The sequence below is a fragment of the Astatotilapia calliptera genome, chromosome 6 (assembly GCF_964374335.1).
Source record: "Astatotilapia calliptera chromosome 6, fAstCal68.1, whole genome shotgun sequence".
In the NCBI taxonomy this organism is placed as follows: domain Eukaryota; kingdom Metazoa; phylum Chordata; class Actinopteri; order Cichliformes; family Cichlidae; genus Astatotilapia; species Astatotilapia calliptera.
The window spans coordinates 17,275,916-17,294,192 of NC_137427.1; the positions used below are offsets into that span (position 1 = coordinate 17,275,916).

General features: G+C 40.9%; 1 protein-coding gene and 1 long non-coding RNA gene across 6 annotated transcripts in view; both read left to right on the forward strand.

Moving 5' to 3' along the window:
* Nucleotides 1–18,277, forward strand: part of plppr2b (phospholipid phosphatase related 2b) — a 68,060-nt gene that overhangs the window by 25,758 nt on the left and 24,025 nt on the right. For all 5 annotated transcript variants that reach the window (XM_080302837.1, XM_026170634.2, XM_026170628.2 and 2 more), the window contains one exon: nt 1,520–1,708. In XM_080302837.1, coding sequence (XP_080158963.1) covers nt 1,520–1,708 — 189 coding nt within the window. The remainder of the gene's footprint in view (nt 1–1,519; nt 1,709–18,277) is intronic.
* On the forward strand, nt 4,543–10,168 carry LOC145429431 (uncharacterized). Its single transcript, XR_013909658.1, has 2 exons — nt 4,543–7,757; nt 7,858–10,168. It is a non-coding gene; the product is annotated as an uncharacterized LOC145429431 (long non-coding RNA).

The window sequence follows — 18,277 nt, forward strand, 5'->3', positions numbered from 1 at the left end:
CTTAACAAGACATAGATGAGGCAGCATAACTGAAATGTAACCAACCGGAAAACTCTGAAGTCCAGCACATAATCAAAAACAAACAAACCTAGGAAATCATTAATAAGCTGTAATAATTATTAACTCTCAGCTGGGGTCCTTTCTTAAGATCTGCTTTGACTTATGATGTAGTACTCTGTTGTTGTGGTTGAAAACCAAGGATCTCATCACATGATTAATTTGTTCATTTATATTTTGTTAATGTGCAAATGCTAAGTAGTAAAACTTTCTTCAAGTAAAATAAGAAATTGTTAGTGACAGCCACAAAAACCGCTACAATTTGCTCCTTGTCTCACTGTCCCTGAAGCTGCAAACCAGCTCAGCCTGCCAGCAGAGGCTCCTCATGTTTTGCTGCTGATAAATTTGTCCTTCGCATACAATGCAAGTCCATCTAGCAAGCATTTAGGCTGCAGCTTAAGAGGAAACTAATCAGCAGCTCTCTATATTTAAACTCACATTTTCCTTTTTCATTTGCAGTTTTTTTTGTTTCGGGCCGATCTGCGAGGGCAAGCTAATATTGCACAAACCTCCAGTTTTCAGTTGCAAATTTACAGGAGCTCGCACTGCAGTCACTTTTTTTTTCCTGCAAAGAGCGTCTGTGTGCTGTTTACTGGAGTATAAATGAATAATTAGAACTTGTGCATCTGTCTCATCTTGGGAGAATATCTCACATTTTTTGATGTGTTCTATGTTTATCATCACCTCTTCCTGTCCTCTCCCTCACATACATACAATCTGCTTTGAAATGCTTATTTATTATTTATGTTTTAACAGCAATGAAGGTCATATTTTATGCTTCACAGCTCCTGCTTTGCATAAATCTGATATTTTATAAATGTCAGAGTAGCACAAAGTTATGCAGACTCATGTACCCTGATTCTGCTTGTTCTCATACTCTCTGCTCTTGCCCGGGTTCTTCCTTTCCCTGTTGCCTGCTCCTTCCTCACTATTCTGCTCTTTTTCACCTCTCTGTGTCTCACCCTCCACTCTCTCTCCTGCCCTTCTTCAGCTCTTCTTCTGTTCCTCCATACAGCTTTTTTTTTCTTTGATCGCTCTCCATTTGTTTCTTTACCCTCCCACTCAGCATACTGACACAGCTGAAGGGATCTCTCTCTCTCACACTCTGTCTCCCTCATTGCTCTCATTCTTCTCTCTATCTGTCTTTCTCCTTATTTGCCTCCCTCCGTCTCTATCTTTACCTCCCTCCCTCACTCTCCCTCCTTTCCTCCCTCCCTGTCATCCTCCTCCCTCGCTATCTCTCCATGCACACTTGATTCATTTTACACATAACGGAAGCATCCATCATTTTGCTCTGTGGAGGAAAAATCTCTTCTTTTTTCCCCCTTTTCTTTAAAAAAAAAAAAAAAACCCGCAACAGTATTTTCCACTTCTCTTCTTTACGGCTGTCTTCTCTTTCCCAACTCCTACACTCTCCTGTGGATCTAATCCTAAAGCTGGAACCAATATGTTTTATTTTCAGCTGGTCATCATGGCAGGGACCGTTCTGTTGGCGTACTACTTTGAGTACACAGACACGTTCCCCGTGCACATCCAGGGCTTCTTCTGCTTTGACAAAGCTTACTCCAAGCCGTACCCAGGACCAGAAGAAAACAGCAAGGCTCCACCTGTCCTCGTCTACTCTCTCGTCACCGCCATACCCACTGTGACGGTGAGTCTGTTTTCAACTTAAATTAAAAAAAAGATACTTCCACATGTGATCATCCTGCACACATGCACACATATCTTACATGAATATACGTGACAGTCATGCACACAACATTGACCCACAGCATGTGAAATAAACACGCACATGCACATGGACAGTACCTCCTCATCTACACGTGGTGTTTATGGATTAAAACAGGGTAGCGATGCGTAGGTGTGCATCCTCGTGGACTCGCAGCTCTGTTTGTGTGGTTGCGTTCTCTGTAATAACCATGGCAACGGGCACTATATTTGTCCTCCACAGAGCAGTCAGAGATAGCTACAGTGTGCAGAAAGTCTGTCCTTATTTCCACATTGCATTAAAACAGAATAAAACATCACCTCTGAGTGGTCTGACTTATTTAGGTCTGCAAGGCACAGTTTCATTATTTTCACCTGTTACTTCAATATGCATATAGAAGCATCTTCAGTAGCTGAGTAGAATTGAATACTGTCAGTCATAATACAGCAGATCAGACCAATCAGTGTTAAAGTGCTTTCTTTTAGTACTTATCTTTAGGAATTTATCAATTTTCATTGGCACTCAATCAGTTTATAGTGGCTATAATTCATGTAATTACCCCAAGTTAATCACAGCATGCACAGTTTCTCATCAGTAGATTTGAATATCATTAATAATGAAACATTCACATCCTCATCAAAGCTGTGCATCCATGACTTCTGTCTCTTAGGGACTACTTCTTTGATGCCCTACAATTAATTGGCAGTAGGACATGTCTGCCTCGGAAACACATATTAGGGCAGTGCACACATAAAAAAAAATCCTCCACACATACTTTATAAACTTACATATATCATTAGTTGGCCTGTTTTACTTATGCATCACTTGCACATTATTGTGTGTAACTGATATTTAGGTTGTGTGAGACTTTACCACCAGTTTAGGAATCATCCAAAGTTGACATGCATATCACAGATGCACAGGTGGAGCCTAGCGTGTGCTCTAATGCTTGCAGGCTCCAAGCGTCGGGGTACAGAGTGGGAGCAGAGTGGTGTGATTTTGCCTGGAGAAGGGAAGCGGCTTTTTTAAAAGTCAGAGCATCTGTGTTCTCTTTTTCTGGAAGATAACGCTCCATCCCACAAGTCTTTCTTTAGTAACAATGAAAAAGGCAGACATTTTGCAAACTTTTCCCTCAAATTTCACTCAGACTTTTAGCTACAAACACAACTCTAGCTCTTTCAAGTGACCGTGCAAACACTTGTTTTAACAAAGTATCCATATCTCGTGTGTGCGGATTCTATCTTTGATAGCTCAAGATTATTTTCAAATTCACCAGAAATTGTGCAGATTTTTCTTTTTTCCCTTTAACCCCTCTTCTTTTTTGCTGCTCTCTCTTTTCACGTACACTTGCTGCATTGTCTTGCCCAAGTTAAAATATTTATAACAGAACTCTGGAGATTTACGTTTAGTCTCTCCATTAAATGAGGACTGAGATGTTCTGACATCTAGCCCTTAGTGTGACTGAATCTCCAGAAATGCTGACACCTACACTTTCTATAATGAATATAGGAAGGTTTTTTTGTTCCATTAGAGTCCATTTATTTATTAGAATAACCCAAGTGAAAGCCCCAGATTTAAATTTTCTGACTACACAACCCCCCTTCCAGAGCCACTGAAGACATTTTACTGCAATTTTTGTGAGACGAGAGATACTCCCTTTGATAAACAGTGAAATTTGAGTGCCCCTAGAAATGTCTTTGCATAACTTTGCACAACCTTTCAATGAATCTGTCACATGCAGGAATGTGTTTAGTTTAGTTCTCTGTAAGATAGGCATGTGTTGCACTGACACTCAGGGCAGGTGCTCCTCTGGCTGACACAGCATTTAAGCAGCAAAACAAAATAGTGCACTACTGTAATGAGATTAAATATGTCTGTAATGTAACAAAGAAATGCATTAGTCTTCTTAGATTCAGAGTTTTCATCCTACTTTCTAATCCAAAAATTATGCCACTTGTGTTGCATAACTTCTTCAATTATCTGCATAATGAGGAGATAAGAAAGAGAAAGAAAAGAGAGAAAGAAAACATCATGAGATGCATCAACGTGCGTGAAAAGGCTCTCTCAAGAATGTGATGGCAAAGTGCAAAGCTCTTTGGTATGTCTTTGTTTTCAGGAAAGCATATGCATTGATATGTAAGGATGGCAATTATGTAATAATGGATTTCAGGCGAGGTTGCAGAGCTATGCTAAATAAGTTAATGAGCATTAAAAGATATTTTCTATACGATTAGTAAAGTCATACCTTACATATCTTTTACAAATTAAAAAGTGATGTTTTATATATATTGTATTGTATTTTGTATCACATATAAAGCCAAATTCTGTTCAGACGAGGACATCACCATTCAAAGTGATATAAAGTTCTGAAATGATGTGCACATCACATTTCTAAGTGCTACATGCTTAATATAATGCACTTTAACTAAACAACTCAGCTGAAGTGAAGTGAGGACCTGCTCAGCGGAATACATTTGTCTTCATCTACACAGATATGTGAGGTCAGACAGTGTCAGAGGCATGACTCAGGAATTCAAATTTCATTTAAATCTCCTCTTACTGGCAATATGCTGAACATTATATAATTCATCTCACCATTAACATTTTACAGAATGTGTTTCCTACCCTTCAGTACACGTTCCTGGAAATGGCTATGTTCTTTTCTACTGATCTACTGGAGCAACATACACTCACCCAGTACTTTATTAGGTACACCTCTTCAACTGACTGTTACCTAATCAGCCAATCATATAGTAGAAACTCAATGCATTTAGACGTGTGGACATGGTCGAGACGACCTGCTGAAGTTCAAATAGAGCATCAGAACTGGGGGGAAAAGGGCGACTACAAGCGGGTGATGGTTATTGGTGCCAGACTGGTTGGTCTGAATATTTCAGAAATTGATGATCTACTGGGATTTTCCCAAACAAATATTTCTTGAGGTTTATGGGGAATGGTCTGAAAAAAAGTTCTATGAGTGAAAATGCCATGTTGCTATGAGAGGTGAATGGCCAGATTAATTTGAGCTGATAGAAAGGCAACAGTAACTGCCATGTTAACCAGCAGGATTACACAGCATGTCACAAAGTTCACATCATCTCAAACTGATTTCTTGAACACGACAGCGAGTTCACTGGCCTCAGCTCTGCAACTGTGTGATGCTATTGTGTCATTATGAACCAAAGTCTCTGAGGAATGTCTCCAGCGCTTTGTTCAGACTATGCTGCGAGGAATTAAGACAAATAAAATATTTCAAGTTTTCGGCTGTTTTAAGATTAAGCAGGTCTATTCAACACATCTGTCAGACCTCTGCACTGGTGTGGGACCATGAATTTGTTTTTTTGGGTGCATTTCAGTTTCAGGATCCATTTACTTTTTTTAAAATTAAGCCTTGCTTTTTCTTTTTATCTGTTTATTTAAGCTTGTTTTTTCACCCTGGAATAAATTTTGGCTTCCATTATGGTTTTCTGCAATCGCACCCAAGCAAGGGTGATTGAATGACTAAGGCACTGGACTACAATCAAAAGCTCCATGAGGGTTTTTTTTTTCATAATATAATTATTTATTTTCCATTTGTTTTTCCATCAAGTCCTTCACATATTTTTGTTAGAAAAAATGGTAAGCAATAGCTAGTAGCACACATTAGCCTTGGTGAAAATTTGATTTGCACTGGTTAAAACAGAGTCCACTCCATCTCTCTGACCCAAAAGTCTGTTCTGAAGCTGACTGTGCTGAAAAGCAGTGCAAATCTTGTTAATCTCAAACAACCTGTAAGAACTGAATAGCACACACACCAGATTGTGTGTGAGTGTGTGCAGTACGTGAATGCTGCACAATGCTAAAGGGACACACAGAGAGGAAGTGAGAGGGTGAGTGAAATAAAGGCACTTGTGTGGTACTTGGCAAAAATGCTGTAGGTTTCAGTGCATCAGTGAAGGTAAGTGTGTGGGAGGATGACGGCACACATCTCCTCCGCGGCCACTGAAAATCATTTTTGTGCGTGAAGATAGAAAACGGCGTGTGTGTGTGTGCGCACACAGTAGTGCTCGGATCTAAGTACTAGTCAGAGTAGCCTCAGGCGATCTCTATGACTTTCCACAACTGCAGATAATTCTGTTTTTACAGACACAGTATTCAGTGCAGAGCATGTAGCATCCCGCGTGTGCAATACATGTAGCAAATGCATTACAGGTGACATTTCAGCACTCATTTTAATCATCACTCAAAGCTGAAAGAGCAAGGTGAAGTGCTATTTGAACCATTTGCTAATTACGTGCATGTGTGTGTGTGTATTTGAGTGTATTTGAGTGAATGGAGACCTTATGTGCACATGTTGATATCACACTGCAATCCACCCAGTGGTAATTGCAGGCTTGGTGTGAGCTTTCACAGCACGTGGACACACACACACGCACACTCACACTCACACACAAGGGTGCGGCAAATGAATGAAGTTTTGAATGCAGAGGTTTATTTCTCCACCTTTTTTATGTGGGTCAGAGGCATAATGCTAAATACCTTTGCCCTTGAGAGCTCCGTTCTAATGCTGCTAAATATAAGCCTCTCAAACTGTGTGAGAAGGCACAGCGAGGGCGCTCTTTGAGAGGAGAGACGCAGAGACAGAACGAGTTCAAAACGCAGCAAATACAAACTACAACATCGAGGCAGAGAAATGGCGAAATGAAAGAAAAGAAAATGAAAAAGAAGTGTTAGGGCAGCCAAAAAAGAAGGAAAGAAGAAACAAGAGGCTCTATTCCAAGTTTGTTTTCTGCTGTCTGTTAAAGCTTGGGAAAAAACCTTCATGCATTATGCAATTCCATGTGACAGAAAGATGGGGATTGGGGCAAACCAGGGATACAGACCACATTATCCAGTCATGCCAGCGTTTATCAAGGGAGAGCTCTTGATGCATGAAAATCTGTATGGTGCTGTTGCCATCACAGGGTCTGAAGTGATGAAGGGGAACAATAGTGGGAGTGGAAGAGGACTGGCGAAAGCAAAGTAGCTTTGAATAAATGCAGCATTCGGGGGAAGGAGATGGTCCTGCTTGTCAGATGTCTGGGTGTTTGCAGATCAGCGTGATGAAGCTGGAGAGACAGGATACAGTGCTTTATTTTTTAATTGTCAATTTCCTTTCTTTTGCTGTTTGATAATTATCTTTTTGTCACAATGAGTTATTTTGAGATATTAAAAGAGCTCCATCAGTGGAGCTTAACACCATAAAATGAAGAAATGGCATAAAAATTAAATGCCTTTCAAGTCTTTTAGTGTCAACTCTTTTGTTTTTGCCACTGTTTGCAATAAAAACAGGAAATTGTTCACAAAATTAAACCTGGATTGTACAGAAAACAACAAATCGCCAGTGCTTATATTTCCAGTCTGTGTGCTGGGACGTATCAGATTAGGACATTTGACAGATGACATCGTGACTACTGGTTAGTATTCTCAATGACAAGGTGGCTATAAAAACAAAAAACCCTGCTGCTTATCATTTCAGAGAACATGATTTTGTCAAATGTAATGTTCTCACACCTCTAATAAGCTAGCTTCTCCCTCAGGAAACTATCTTTTTAGAGTTATTTCTGTCAAAGGTGTCGAACACAAAAGCTGAACTCCTTCCCTGCTGATCTTTTTGGGCTCAAAGTCATTAAATGTGCTCTAACCTGTGAACTCTTTAGAAGACGTTTGCTCTCTGTAACCACAAACCAAACTCTTCCTGTAGCCGTCGCATTGAAATGTAATTATTATGTGATTGCAATGTTCAAAATTTGGTGTTTAATCTGGATTCATGTTGTGTTGTCGCCACCTACTGGTGGGCCTGAGTGTGGCGCTTTGTAGTGCGCATGCTTTGGGGTGATGCTCAATTAAGCGCACGTGTCACCAGAGACTGAAGGCTCGAGCCAGAAAGAGAATGCTGGCCTGTGTAAAGGGTGGAAATATAGAAGATATGGACTACAATTGCTCATGAATGTTCAGTAGAAAGGCGCACACGGTATGTTGGTGCATTTACTTTGTGTGTATGTTTTATTTGAGTTGTAATTTTTGTTCTGCTGATGTAATATCCGTGTTTTTCATTGATCATTTCACCATAGTTTTTCACGGTGTTTGCTGGTGAAAAGAAGATTAAAATACTGGCTGAACATCAGTTGGAGCATGGCCCTTTATTCTACTTCGAACATGAAAAACCTTCAGGAGCAGTTACAGTGAAAAACGTGGCCTGTTATGGAGCGAGCAGCCAGAGCCCTGCACGCCGTTCTTCCAAGACGGCAGCCCACATGGAAGAGTAGACTGTGAGTTCTTACATCAGCGAAACGTTTGAACGGCATAAAGAGATCTAAGAAAAAGCCAAAAAGAAAATTGTATGGTGTAGATATTGTACATTTGTTCATTTATTGAAAGTTTATTACTGTGCTGTTTGATATTTAAGGTAGTGTACTCTGGGTAAGTTTCCTTTTATTGTTCTAAGTTGTTGGTTCAAAACATTGTAATGGAGCAGAGTACACAAGAAACTCATATCCTTGAGCAAATACTTCTAGCCTTAGAAGATGAAAAGGCACAGTTAGAAAAGAAATTAGAAACTGAACTTGAAGATGCAGAAAGAGAAGAAGTTGAAGCACGCATAGGAGAAATTCATTGAGACCTTGAAATACACAAAATAGGGCTGCCTCAGCCATCATCTAAACCTGACGCAGAGGTGAGGCGGACAGACCGTCAAAGGCAACTAACAGAAAAAATGCGTGATTTTAAACAGACAGAGATAACAAGCAAAGAAAGAAAGTTTATGTCAACATATTTAAACTTTAAGGCAGAAATTCAGCTCACTAGGTCCAAACTTAAAGAAGAATGTTCTAAAGCAGAATTAGCTGAAATGATCAAGTCAGTAGAAAAATGTGAGTTAGACCTACAGCAAGATTATGTGGCTTTACGTGCACTGACTACACCATCTCAAGATATGAGAAGAAAGATGGATAGCTGTACTTCAGTTTCTGCTGAGATGATGATACTTCTGAAAAGGCGTTACGCTAGGGCTGCTCGATTATGGCAAAAATGATAATCACGATTATTTTCACTGAAATTGAGATCACGATTATTTGATGATATTTATTTAACCCTTTAAGACCTACCATAGAACCAAGTCGGCCAGAGCTTATATTATTTATTTTACATGCTGTAGTGCCATTTGTGGGAGCATTTCAAGTTGCTATACATCAATACAACTGTTATGGCCCATATTTTAATAATATGTATGTATTAAGTCCATAGTAACTACATTAATTGCAAAAAAGTGCAATAAACTAGAAAAAAATTGAAAATCTTTTTTTTTTTTTTTTTACATATATTTCTACTTGGAGAAATTTAAGAGGCTTATCCCTCAAATCTTTAAATACAAAAAAGTTGCAAAAAATAGTTTACAACAACAGGAAATTTATTTTGAGTGTCTTCATAGTTTTATTTTGGAGATACAGCAATTTTTATATACTGCAGGAAAAACAAAAAAAACAATCCTATGATGCAAATTTGCAAAGAAAACAGCAGGTGCATCAAAATAAGGCACAAGCATTCTCCACTGCAACCACTGAACATCCAAGGTATGGACATTGAGGCTGTGGACAGCTACAGGTACCTTGGTGTTCATCTGAACAATAGACTGGACTGGACTCATAACTCAGACGCCCTCTACAGGAAAGGGCAGAGCAGGCTGTACCTGCTGCGGAGACTCAGGTCGTTTGGAGTGGAGGGCCCACTCCTGAAGAAATTCTATGACTCTGTTGTGGCTTCTGCTATCTTTTATGGCGTGGTCTGCTGGGGCGGCAGCATCTCTGCTGGGGACAGGAAGAGACTGAACAGGGTGATCCGAAGGGCCAGCTCTGTTCTAGGATGCCCTCTGGACCCAGTGGATGTGGTGAGTGACAGGAGAACGGCGGCTAAGCTGTCATCCCTGATGGACAACATCTCCCACCCCATGCAGCAGACTGTGACAGCACTGAGCAGCTCCTTCAGTGGGAGACTGCGGCACCCACGGTGTGGGACGGAGAGATTTCGCAGGTCTTTCCTCCCCACTGCTGTCAGACTCCACAACAAAGACTTTAACTGATCAAGCACACACATCCATACATATGCAATAATACTAAGTGCAATAATCCTTTCTGTCATCGTTGTATTTTTACTCAGTTGTATATAGTATTTGTATTTGTATTCTATTTTTATCTTATTGTATATTTATTTTATTTTATTCTACTGTATATAGTATTTTATTTTATTCTATTCTGTACAGTTGTGTACTGTATTTATTCTTATTGTATTCTAATTTTTGCCTCATAACTTTTGCACTGTCCACTTCCTGCTGTGACAAAACAAATTTCCCACGTGTGGGACTAATAAAGGTTATCTTATCTTATCTTATCTTAAACTATTTCCAGCAGTGCAATTCGAGTTCTAAGCATCCCAGAAACTATTCAGAAAAGTCAAACATGACTTATAAAAACACCAGTATAGGCTTTTAAGGCCTACAAGTAAAAAACTACATTTTCCGCGAAAATGACGTCACTTCCGGTTTCGGGCAGGAAATGGCGGACATGCGATAGTTCGCGTTGACGTCTTTTTCAATGTGGGTAGTGTTACGAACAGCTGATCGGATCGGCAAAGCGTGTTTCTGGAATATTATGTTTTTGTTCCTGCAAGCGCTTTTTATGCAATTTTTGCAAAGCTTTATGTGGAAGGAAACCGTGACCTAGGACAAGCTGATGGCATAAGATGTAAGTACAACTCCTCTGGTTTCATATGGAAAAAAATTTATTGCGCTAGCTTAGCGGCTTAGCGGGATTTAAAAATAGTTACACAAAATGGAGCTTGCTGCTCTGACCGGCTTTAAAGGGTTAACAATAACAATGTGTTGAATAATGACTTTAAAAAATAATATAAAATAGTGTGCAAATACTGATAACAGTGCAAATGTTTGCAATATAAGAAATAAATGAAAAATTTAAACATCTATGTTTAGTGTTTAGCAAAGTTTACACACTATGTCTACTTGATCCACGTCTGACTCCGCGAACCCATAATGTTTCCACACCACTGAAGTTGTTTTTTTTTTACCTCTTTTCAACCAACGGCAGTCACTCTTCTCTCCAAATAACTTCTGCTTAGCTTTCCGAGCTTCCCTCGGGTCCTCTTAATTGTTGTGACGCGTGTTCGAAATGCAGAGCGGTGCACTCAATTTGCCACACGGAGCAGCGCGAGAGTAAAGCATGAGGGAGGGGCTAATAATCGGCTCAGTCATTTTTAATGATCGTTGAAAACCCAGATCGTAATCGTGATTAAAATTCGATTAATTGAGCAGCCCTACGTTACGCAGATGCTGACAAAAAGTTTGATGCAGGAGCTGTAAAAGAATCACTACTTCAGTTACTCCAAAGAGAAGGTGCAGAATCAATTTATGGCTCAACTGTGTCTAGAGCTGGAAGAAATAGCCAGCACAGCCATAGTCAGCAAGGAAGTCATGTATCTGCAAGGAAAGCAGAGGCAGCAGCACGACTGGCATCGAAGCAAGCTGAAATAAACAGAGAAATGGAAATATCTGCCCGGAGAAAGAAGATATTAGCTCAACAAGAGCAACTGAAAATGTTGGAAAATCAAAGAGATCTTGAGGTCATTCCGGCAGAATACAATGTATATGCTGAAGAGGAATCAAAAATGAATGCTGAAATAAGAAATTGTGAAGTAAGGAGTACTTTGTCTTTCAGTCAGCTTCCTAAACCACTTAGCAGTCCCCCATGCACCCAAGTTCCTCAGAGCACTGCACCTCCTCACTCTGAAGGTAAATTCATCCTGACCTCACAAAGTGTTCACGCCCCTCACTATGATACTCAAGTGGTGCCAAAAGAAAGTGAGCCGTCTCTGGTGCAGGCATTAAAAGAGTCCTTAGTAATGTCTAGACTCCCAGTGCCAGAGCCGTTTACATTTACAGGAGACCCACTTAAATTTGTTGAGTGGAGCACTTGCTTTAAGGCGCTTATCGAGACTAGCTGCACAGATTCAGCCCATAAGCTGTTCTACTTGAAGAAGTACATTGGTGGAGAAGCTCTCTGTGTTTTAGAAGGGACATTTTATCGAAGTGACAAGGAAGCTTACAAACAAGCTTGGGGTGCTCTGAACAAACGCTATGGACACCCATTTGTAGTTCAAAGAGACTTTAGGGGAAAACTAAGCAGTTGGCCAAAGATTGGTCCAGAGGAGTCACTTAAATTGAGAGAGTTTAGTGATTTCCTCATTTCTTTTAAGAATGCTATGCCTCACATCCAAGGCCTCAAGGTTTTAGATGATTGTGAAGAAAATCAAAAAATATTGCTGAAACTTCCTGACTGGGCCACAACCTGCTGGAATCGTTATGTCACAAAATTACTGGATGAAGAAAAGGCATATCCAGGGTTTGCAGAATTTGCAGACTTTGTGGCTGAAGAGGCGCGTATAGCATGTAATCCAGTTTCTTCTCTGTTTGCCTTAAAAAACACATTTGAAAAACCTGAGAAAGAACAAAAACGTCTGAAGGCCAGTGTCCTGGTGACATCAGCAAATGGCTCTAAAGATGTGAAGAACACAACTACAGTTAAGAGCAACAGAAAATCAAAACCCAACCCTTCCTCAACTCAGAACAAACGGCAACTTGAATGTATCTGCTGCAAGCAAAATCATTTTATCTATAAATGTGCAAAGTTTACAGCAATGCCGCTTGAAGAAAAGAAACAGTTTATTAGGGACAACAATATGTGCTTTGCTTGTCTGCGAGTCGGCCACATTTCCAAAAACTGTCGACAGAGAGCAACATGTAATGTCTGCAGACGAAGCCACCCTTCTCCTCTCCATGAAGATCCTCCACTGGGAGATGAACCTGAACCACCATCAGAAGAGGAGAATGCAGCCACCGTATCGTGCAGTGTGAGAGTGGGCAACAATGATTGCACTTCAATGATTGTTCCAGTGTGGCTTTCTTCATCAGTGAAGAATCAAGAGACATTGGTTTATACTCTGCTAGACACCCAAAGCAGCAACACATTTATTGACCAAGATATTTGTGAAAAGATACAGGCAAGCAGGGAACCAGTGAAGCTAAAGCTGACAACAATGACTGACAGGTGTTCGATTGTACCTAGTCAAAGAGTGGATGGACTGAGGGTAAGAGGGTACAACTCAGAAAAGTTCATTGACTTGCCACCAACTTACACTCAAGAGTACATTCCATTGGAGAAACACACTATTCCAACTCGAGAGACAGCAAAAAAGTGGCCCCATCTACTTAGCATTGCAAATGAAATGCCAGATCTCTTGGACTGTCCTATAGCTCTTCTCATCGGTTACGACTGTGCAAGAGCGCTAAAGCCAAGGGAAGTCATACCAGGAAATGATTATGATCCCTATGCAATAAAAACAGACTTAGGGTGGAGTATCGTGGGAGCCATTAAGCCATGGAAAAGTTCGATGGAAGCAGCAGGGATCTGTCATCGTGTCACAGTAAAGGTGCTGCCATCTGTCACACCTGCTTCTGTGATTAAAGCACTTGAAAATGACTTTCTGGACACAAACCATAAAGAAGGGAGTGTATCTCAAGAGGACATTCAGTTTCTAGAGATGCTGAATGAGAGCATTCACTACAATGAGGAAGGCCATTTAGAAATGCCTCTGCCTTTTAGAGAACGCCCACAGCTTCCAAATAACAAGCAGCTTGCAATGTTTTTCTTGAAACGTTTAAAAGGAAAAATGGATAAGAACCCAAAGTACAAGGAAGACTACATCAAGTTCATGAATAGTGTCTTTAAAGATGGTGATGCAGAGGAAGCAGATGGCACATCAGGTAGTAACACATGGTACATTCCGCACCATGGCGTGTATCATCCCAGGAAGCCAGAGAAAATTCGAGTTGTTTTCGACTGCTCTGCTAAACACGAAGGCATCTCTTTAAATGACCACCTACTCACAGGCCCAGACTTGATTAATGCTCAGGCAGGGGTTTTGTGCAGATTTCGAGAGCATCAAATAGCAATTATGTGTGATGTGGAAAAAATGTTTCATCGCTTCCATGTCAGCCCAGAGGATCGAGACCTCTTAAGGTTTCTGTGGTGGAAGGACGGGAATACAGATACTGAGCCTAAGGAGTATCGCATGCGAGTCCACATTTTTGGAGCGGCATCATCACCGGGATGTGCTAACTATGGCATGAAGTATCTCGCCAGGGAACAAAAAAAGGACTACCCACTGGCAGCCAGATTCATTCACAAAAACTTTTATGTGGATGACGGGCTAATCAGCATTGATTCAGTAAGGGAAGCCAAGCAGCTGGTCTGTGAAGCACAAGAGGTCTGTGCAAAAGGGAAACTGCGCTTGCACAAATTTGCATGCAACAACAAGGAGGTCATGAGCATTATCCCAGAAACAGAACGAGCCAGCAAGACCAAAGATGTAAACCTGAACTACTCTGTAATTCAAATGCAAAGTGTGCTGGGAGTAAAGTGGAACATAGACGCTGACGTGTTCTCATTCAGTGTAGCCCTCAAAGAAAGGCCAGGAAATGTGCAAACGCGGAGTGGGATGGGATGATCCTATTCCCCCGGCACTAGAGACCAAATGGAAAGCATGGTTCGGTGACTTGGAGAATCTAAAAAGGATTGAAATACCAAGATGCCTTGTTCCTGAGAACTTCGGCAAGGTCAAAAAAATTGAGCTGCATCATTTTTCGGATGCCAGCAGAAGTGGCTATGGACAATGTTCATACATCAGGATTGTTGCTGATAAGAACGTGCATTGCGCACTGGTCATGGGTAAAGCCAGAGTGGCACCCACAAGAATAATCACTATCCCACGCCTTGAGCTCACTGCAGCTGCAGTTTCTGCAGCTGTAAGTAACTTCCTCAGGTCAGAGCTCAAGCGGAAAATTGACGAGGAGTTTTTCTGGAACGATTCTAAAGTGACGCTTGGATACATAAAAAATGATGCTCGTGGCTTTCATGTCTTTGTGGCAAATCGAGTTCAGAAAATAAGAGACTCTACTGATCCGAAGCAATGGTTTTACATTGAATCTGATCAAAATCCAGCTGATCACGCGTCTAGGGGCCTCAAGGTGGCAGATCTGCTAAGCTCGAATTGGCTCACTGGACCTAAATTCCTATGGGAAAGGGAAATTGTCACAAACCAACATTCCCCTGATCTTCTTGTTGGGGACCCAGAAGTAAAGGTCCTGAAGACAAATGCCCTTGAAGAAAACAGCTTTCTTGAGAGGTTCTCAAGATTTTCCAATTGGGATACAGCTCTTAACGTTGTGGCAAGAATTAAAAGACTTGCAAGGAGAGATAACTCAGGACCCATTAGTGTAAAAGAAAGACAAATGGCTGCTTTTGTACTCCTCCAGGCAGCACAGAGGGAAGCCTTTAAAGAAGAGCTCAAATGGTTCAGTCAAAACTCAGCTGGACTACCAAAAACTCATAAAATGTATCAACTTGATCCTATTTTGGTAGACAACTTGCTTAGGGTTGGAGGAAGGTTGAGAAAATCCTCAGCATCATTTGCATTGAAGCATCCAGTAATCCTTCCAAAGGAAGGCATTGTCACACAACTCGTTCTTGACCACTGTCACAACAAAACGCAACACCAAGGCCGAGGCCAAACTCTGAACAAACTCAGGGAAAGTGGCTATTGGATCATAGGTGGCAGTAAGGTAGTGGCCAAATACATTGAAGGGTGTGTCAATTGTAGAAAAGTGTGTGGGCCAGCTGAAGAACAACGCATGGCTGACTTGCCATTTGACAGAGTGGATCCTTTGCCCCCATTCACCTACACTGGAGTTGATGTTTTTGGCCTCTTCTATACGAAACAAGGTCGAAAGGAATGGAAGAGGTATGGCCTATTGTTTACGTGTTTGAGCTCGAGAGCCGCACACATTGAGATGTTGGAGGATCTCTCCACTGACGCATTTATAAACACTTTAAGATGCTTCATAGCAATCAGAGGCACAGTCAGACAGATTCAATCTGACCAAGGGACAAATTTTGTCGGAGCTAAGAACGAGTTCAAGAAGGGTCTGTTGGAATTAGACAAGGAGATGATTTCTACTTATCTAGCTAAAAACCAGTGTGACTTTCAAATGAATGTTCCTGAAGCTAGTCACAGAGGAGGCATTTGGGAACGACAGATCCGCACTGTTAGGAATGTCATGAGTTCTGTCCTAGCCCAAGCCACAGGGAGGTTAGATGACACCTCATTGAGAACTTTCTTCTACGAGGCCATGTCAATTTTGAACCATCGTCCACTCACTACTGATACAATCAACGACACCAACAGTGCTGAGCCTTTGACGTCTAATCATTTGCTCACAATGAAAGAGTCTGTGCCACTTCCGCCTCCTGGTAGATTTGTAAGAGAAGATTTGTACGCCAGGAAGAGGTGGCGGAGGGTGCAATATTTAACAGAGTTGTTCTGGAGCAGGTGGCGCAAGGAATACCTAACCAGCATTAGTTTAAGACAACGATGGCATACTCCTAAACAAAATGTACAGGTTGGAGATGTAGTGATTTTAAAAGAGGACAATATTCCAAGAATTGAATGGAAATTGGCAAGGGTGGTTGAAGCCAATGAAGATGATGATGGTTTAGTGCGGAAGGTTAAGATCCAAATAGGGCAAAAGGATCTGGGAAAGAAAGGTGAACGTTTGAAACAAGTCTCTTTTCTTGAGAGACCAGTTCAGAAACTAGTGGTACTAGTTAAAGGGTCTAAACTACAGTGAAGTAGTACAAGGGTTAAGAACACAAACATAACATTTTTGTAACATAAGTTGATGTTTGATTGTCAATTTATTAAAAATTACAGGATTTAATTTTGTTTAACACATGTAAATAGAAATCCTTTGTAATTTTGGTGGCAGTGTAGCCGTCGCATTGAAATGTAATTATTATGTGATTGCAATGTTCAAAATTTGGTGTTTAATCTGGATTCATGTTGTGTTGTCACCACCTACTGGTGGGCCTGAGTGTGGCGCTTTGTAGTGCACATGCTTTGGGGTGATGCTCAATTAAGCGCACGTGTCACCAGAGACTGAAGGCTCGAGCCAGAAAGAGAATGCTGGCCTGTGTAAAGGGTGGAAATATAGAAGATATGGACTACAATTGCTCATGAATGTTCAGTAGAAAGGCGCACACGGTATGTTGGTGCATTTACTTTGTGTGTATGTTTTATTTGAGTTGTAATTTTTGTTCTGCTGATGTAATATCCGTGTTTTTCATTGATCATTTCACCATAGTTTTTCACGGTGTTTGCTGGTGAAAAGAAGATTAAAATACTGGCTGAACATCAGTTGGAGCATGGCCCTTTATTCTACTTCGAACATGAAAAACCTTCAGGAGCAGTTACACTTCCTCCTGTGGTAACATGCGGCTACTTCACAACAGCCAATCTGCTCAATTAGATGTCAGAAAAGAGATGGAAATGTCAGCTGTAACTGCAGCCGGCAACAACTAGTCCTCTGTTTCTCCATCGTAAACACTTGTGGATAGGGAAATTGGTTTCCCTCTTTACTCCCAGCTCAGGTGTAGACTTGCAGATTAAATTGGTGGAAGGGTGTGGGTGAGCCCAGCAACAGTGGAGTTCTCAGGTATGAAAATGGTCCCCATCATACTCCTTGACAGAGCCTTTGTTATGCTAATGTTTCGAAAATTATGATGTTCAGAAAATCCGGGCTTTTCCTGTTCCCATTTATTGCCTTTCTCTAGTCTATATTTACCTCCTATTGTTATTCTAATCAGACTTGTCATCTTTGACAAGCAGCCCAAAAGGAATCTGCTCGCACACATGCACACCAATGCACAGAAACATACAACTACATACTCATAAACTGTAAAGGAAAGCTGAAACGAGCGTCTTTCGTGGATCACGACGGCTCTGAACTCATACTTTTGTACAGACATTTCGGATTGATTGCAGTTACCTTCTGTATTTTTTGGACACTCGTGCACACATAAGCCTAACATAACAAAATAATCATATACAAATTGACCAGAAGTTTGCATACTGCTAAGCCTGGGCACAATCCCTCATGAATAATGGAGTCACATATGAAAGACAGAAGAAGACTGAGCAGAGCCACTGGGTGAGAGGACAGATTTGAGTGTGACACTGAAACTCTTCCAGTATTTTCGTTCCAAAACCATGGATGTTGTAGTTGCTGTGAAAAGGTGCTTGTAATGCTGCCGTCACTGTATTTTCAGTGCTTATTGTTTGCACTCTCTAGTTTACTTGATTATGTTTGATTAATCCTGTGTGTTTCAGTGCTACCTTCTGTGTCTGTTGCCATGGTTTGCTGAATTGCAGTGCATGAGAGCTTTAAACTGTATATAACACATAGATGTGGACACTATGATGTCACCTATATTTTGTTTGTTAACTTTTGAAGCCTGTGGTTGTTGATTTTTCAGAGCTAGAAGTCACCACGTTTTGCTGACAGAGTGCATGTGAAGTTTTCAGCAAACTTGG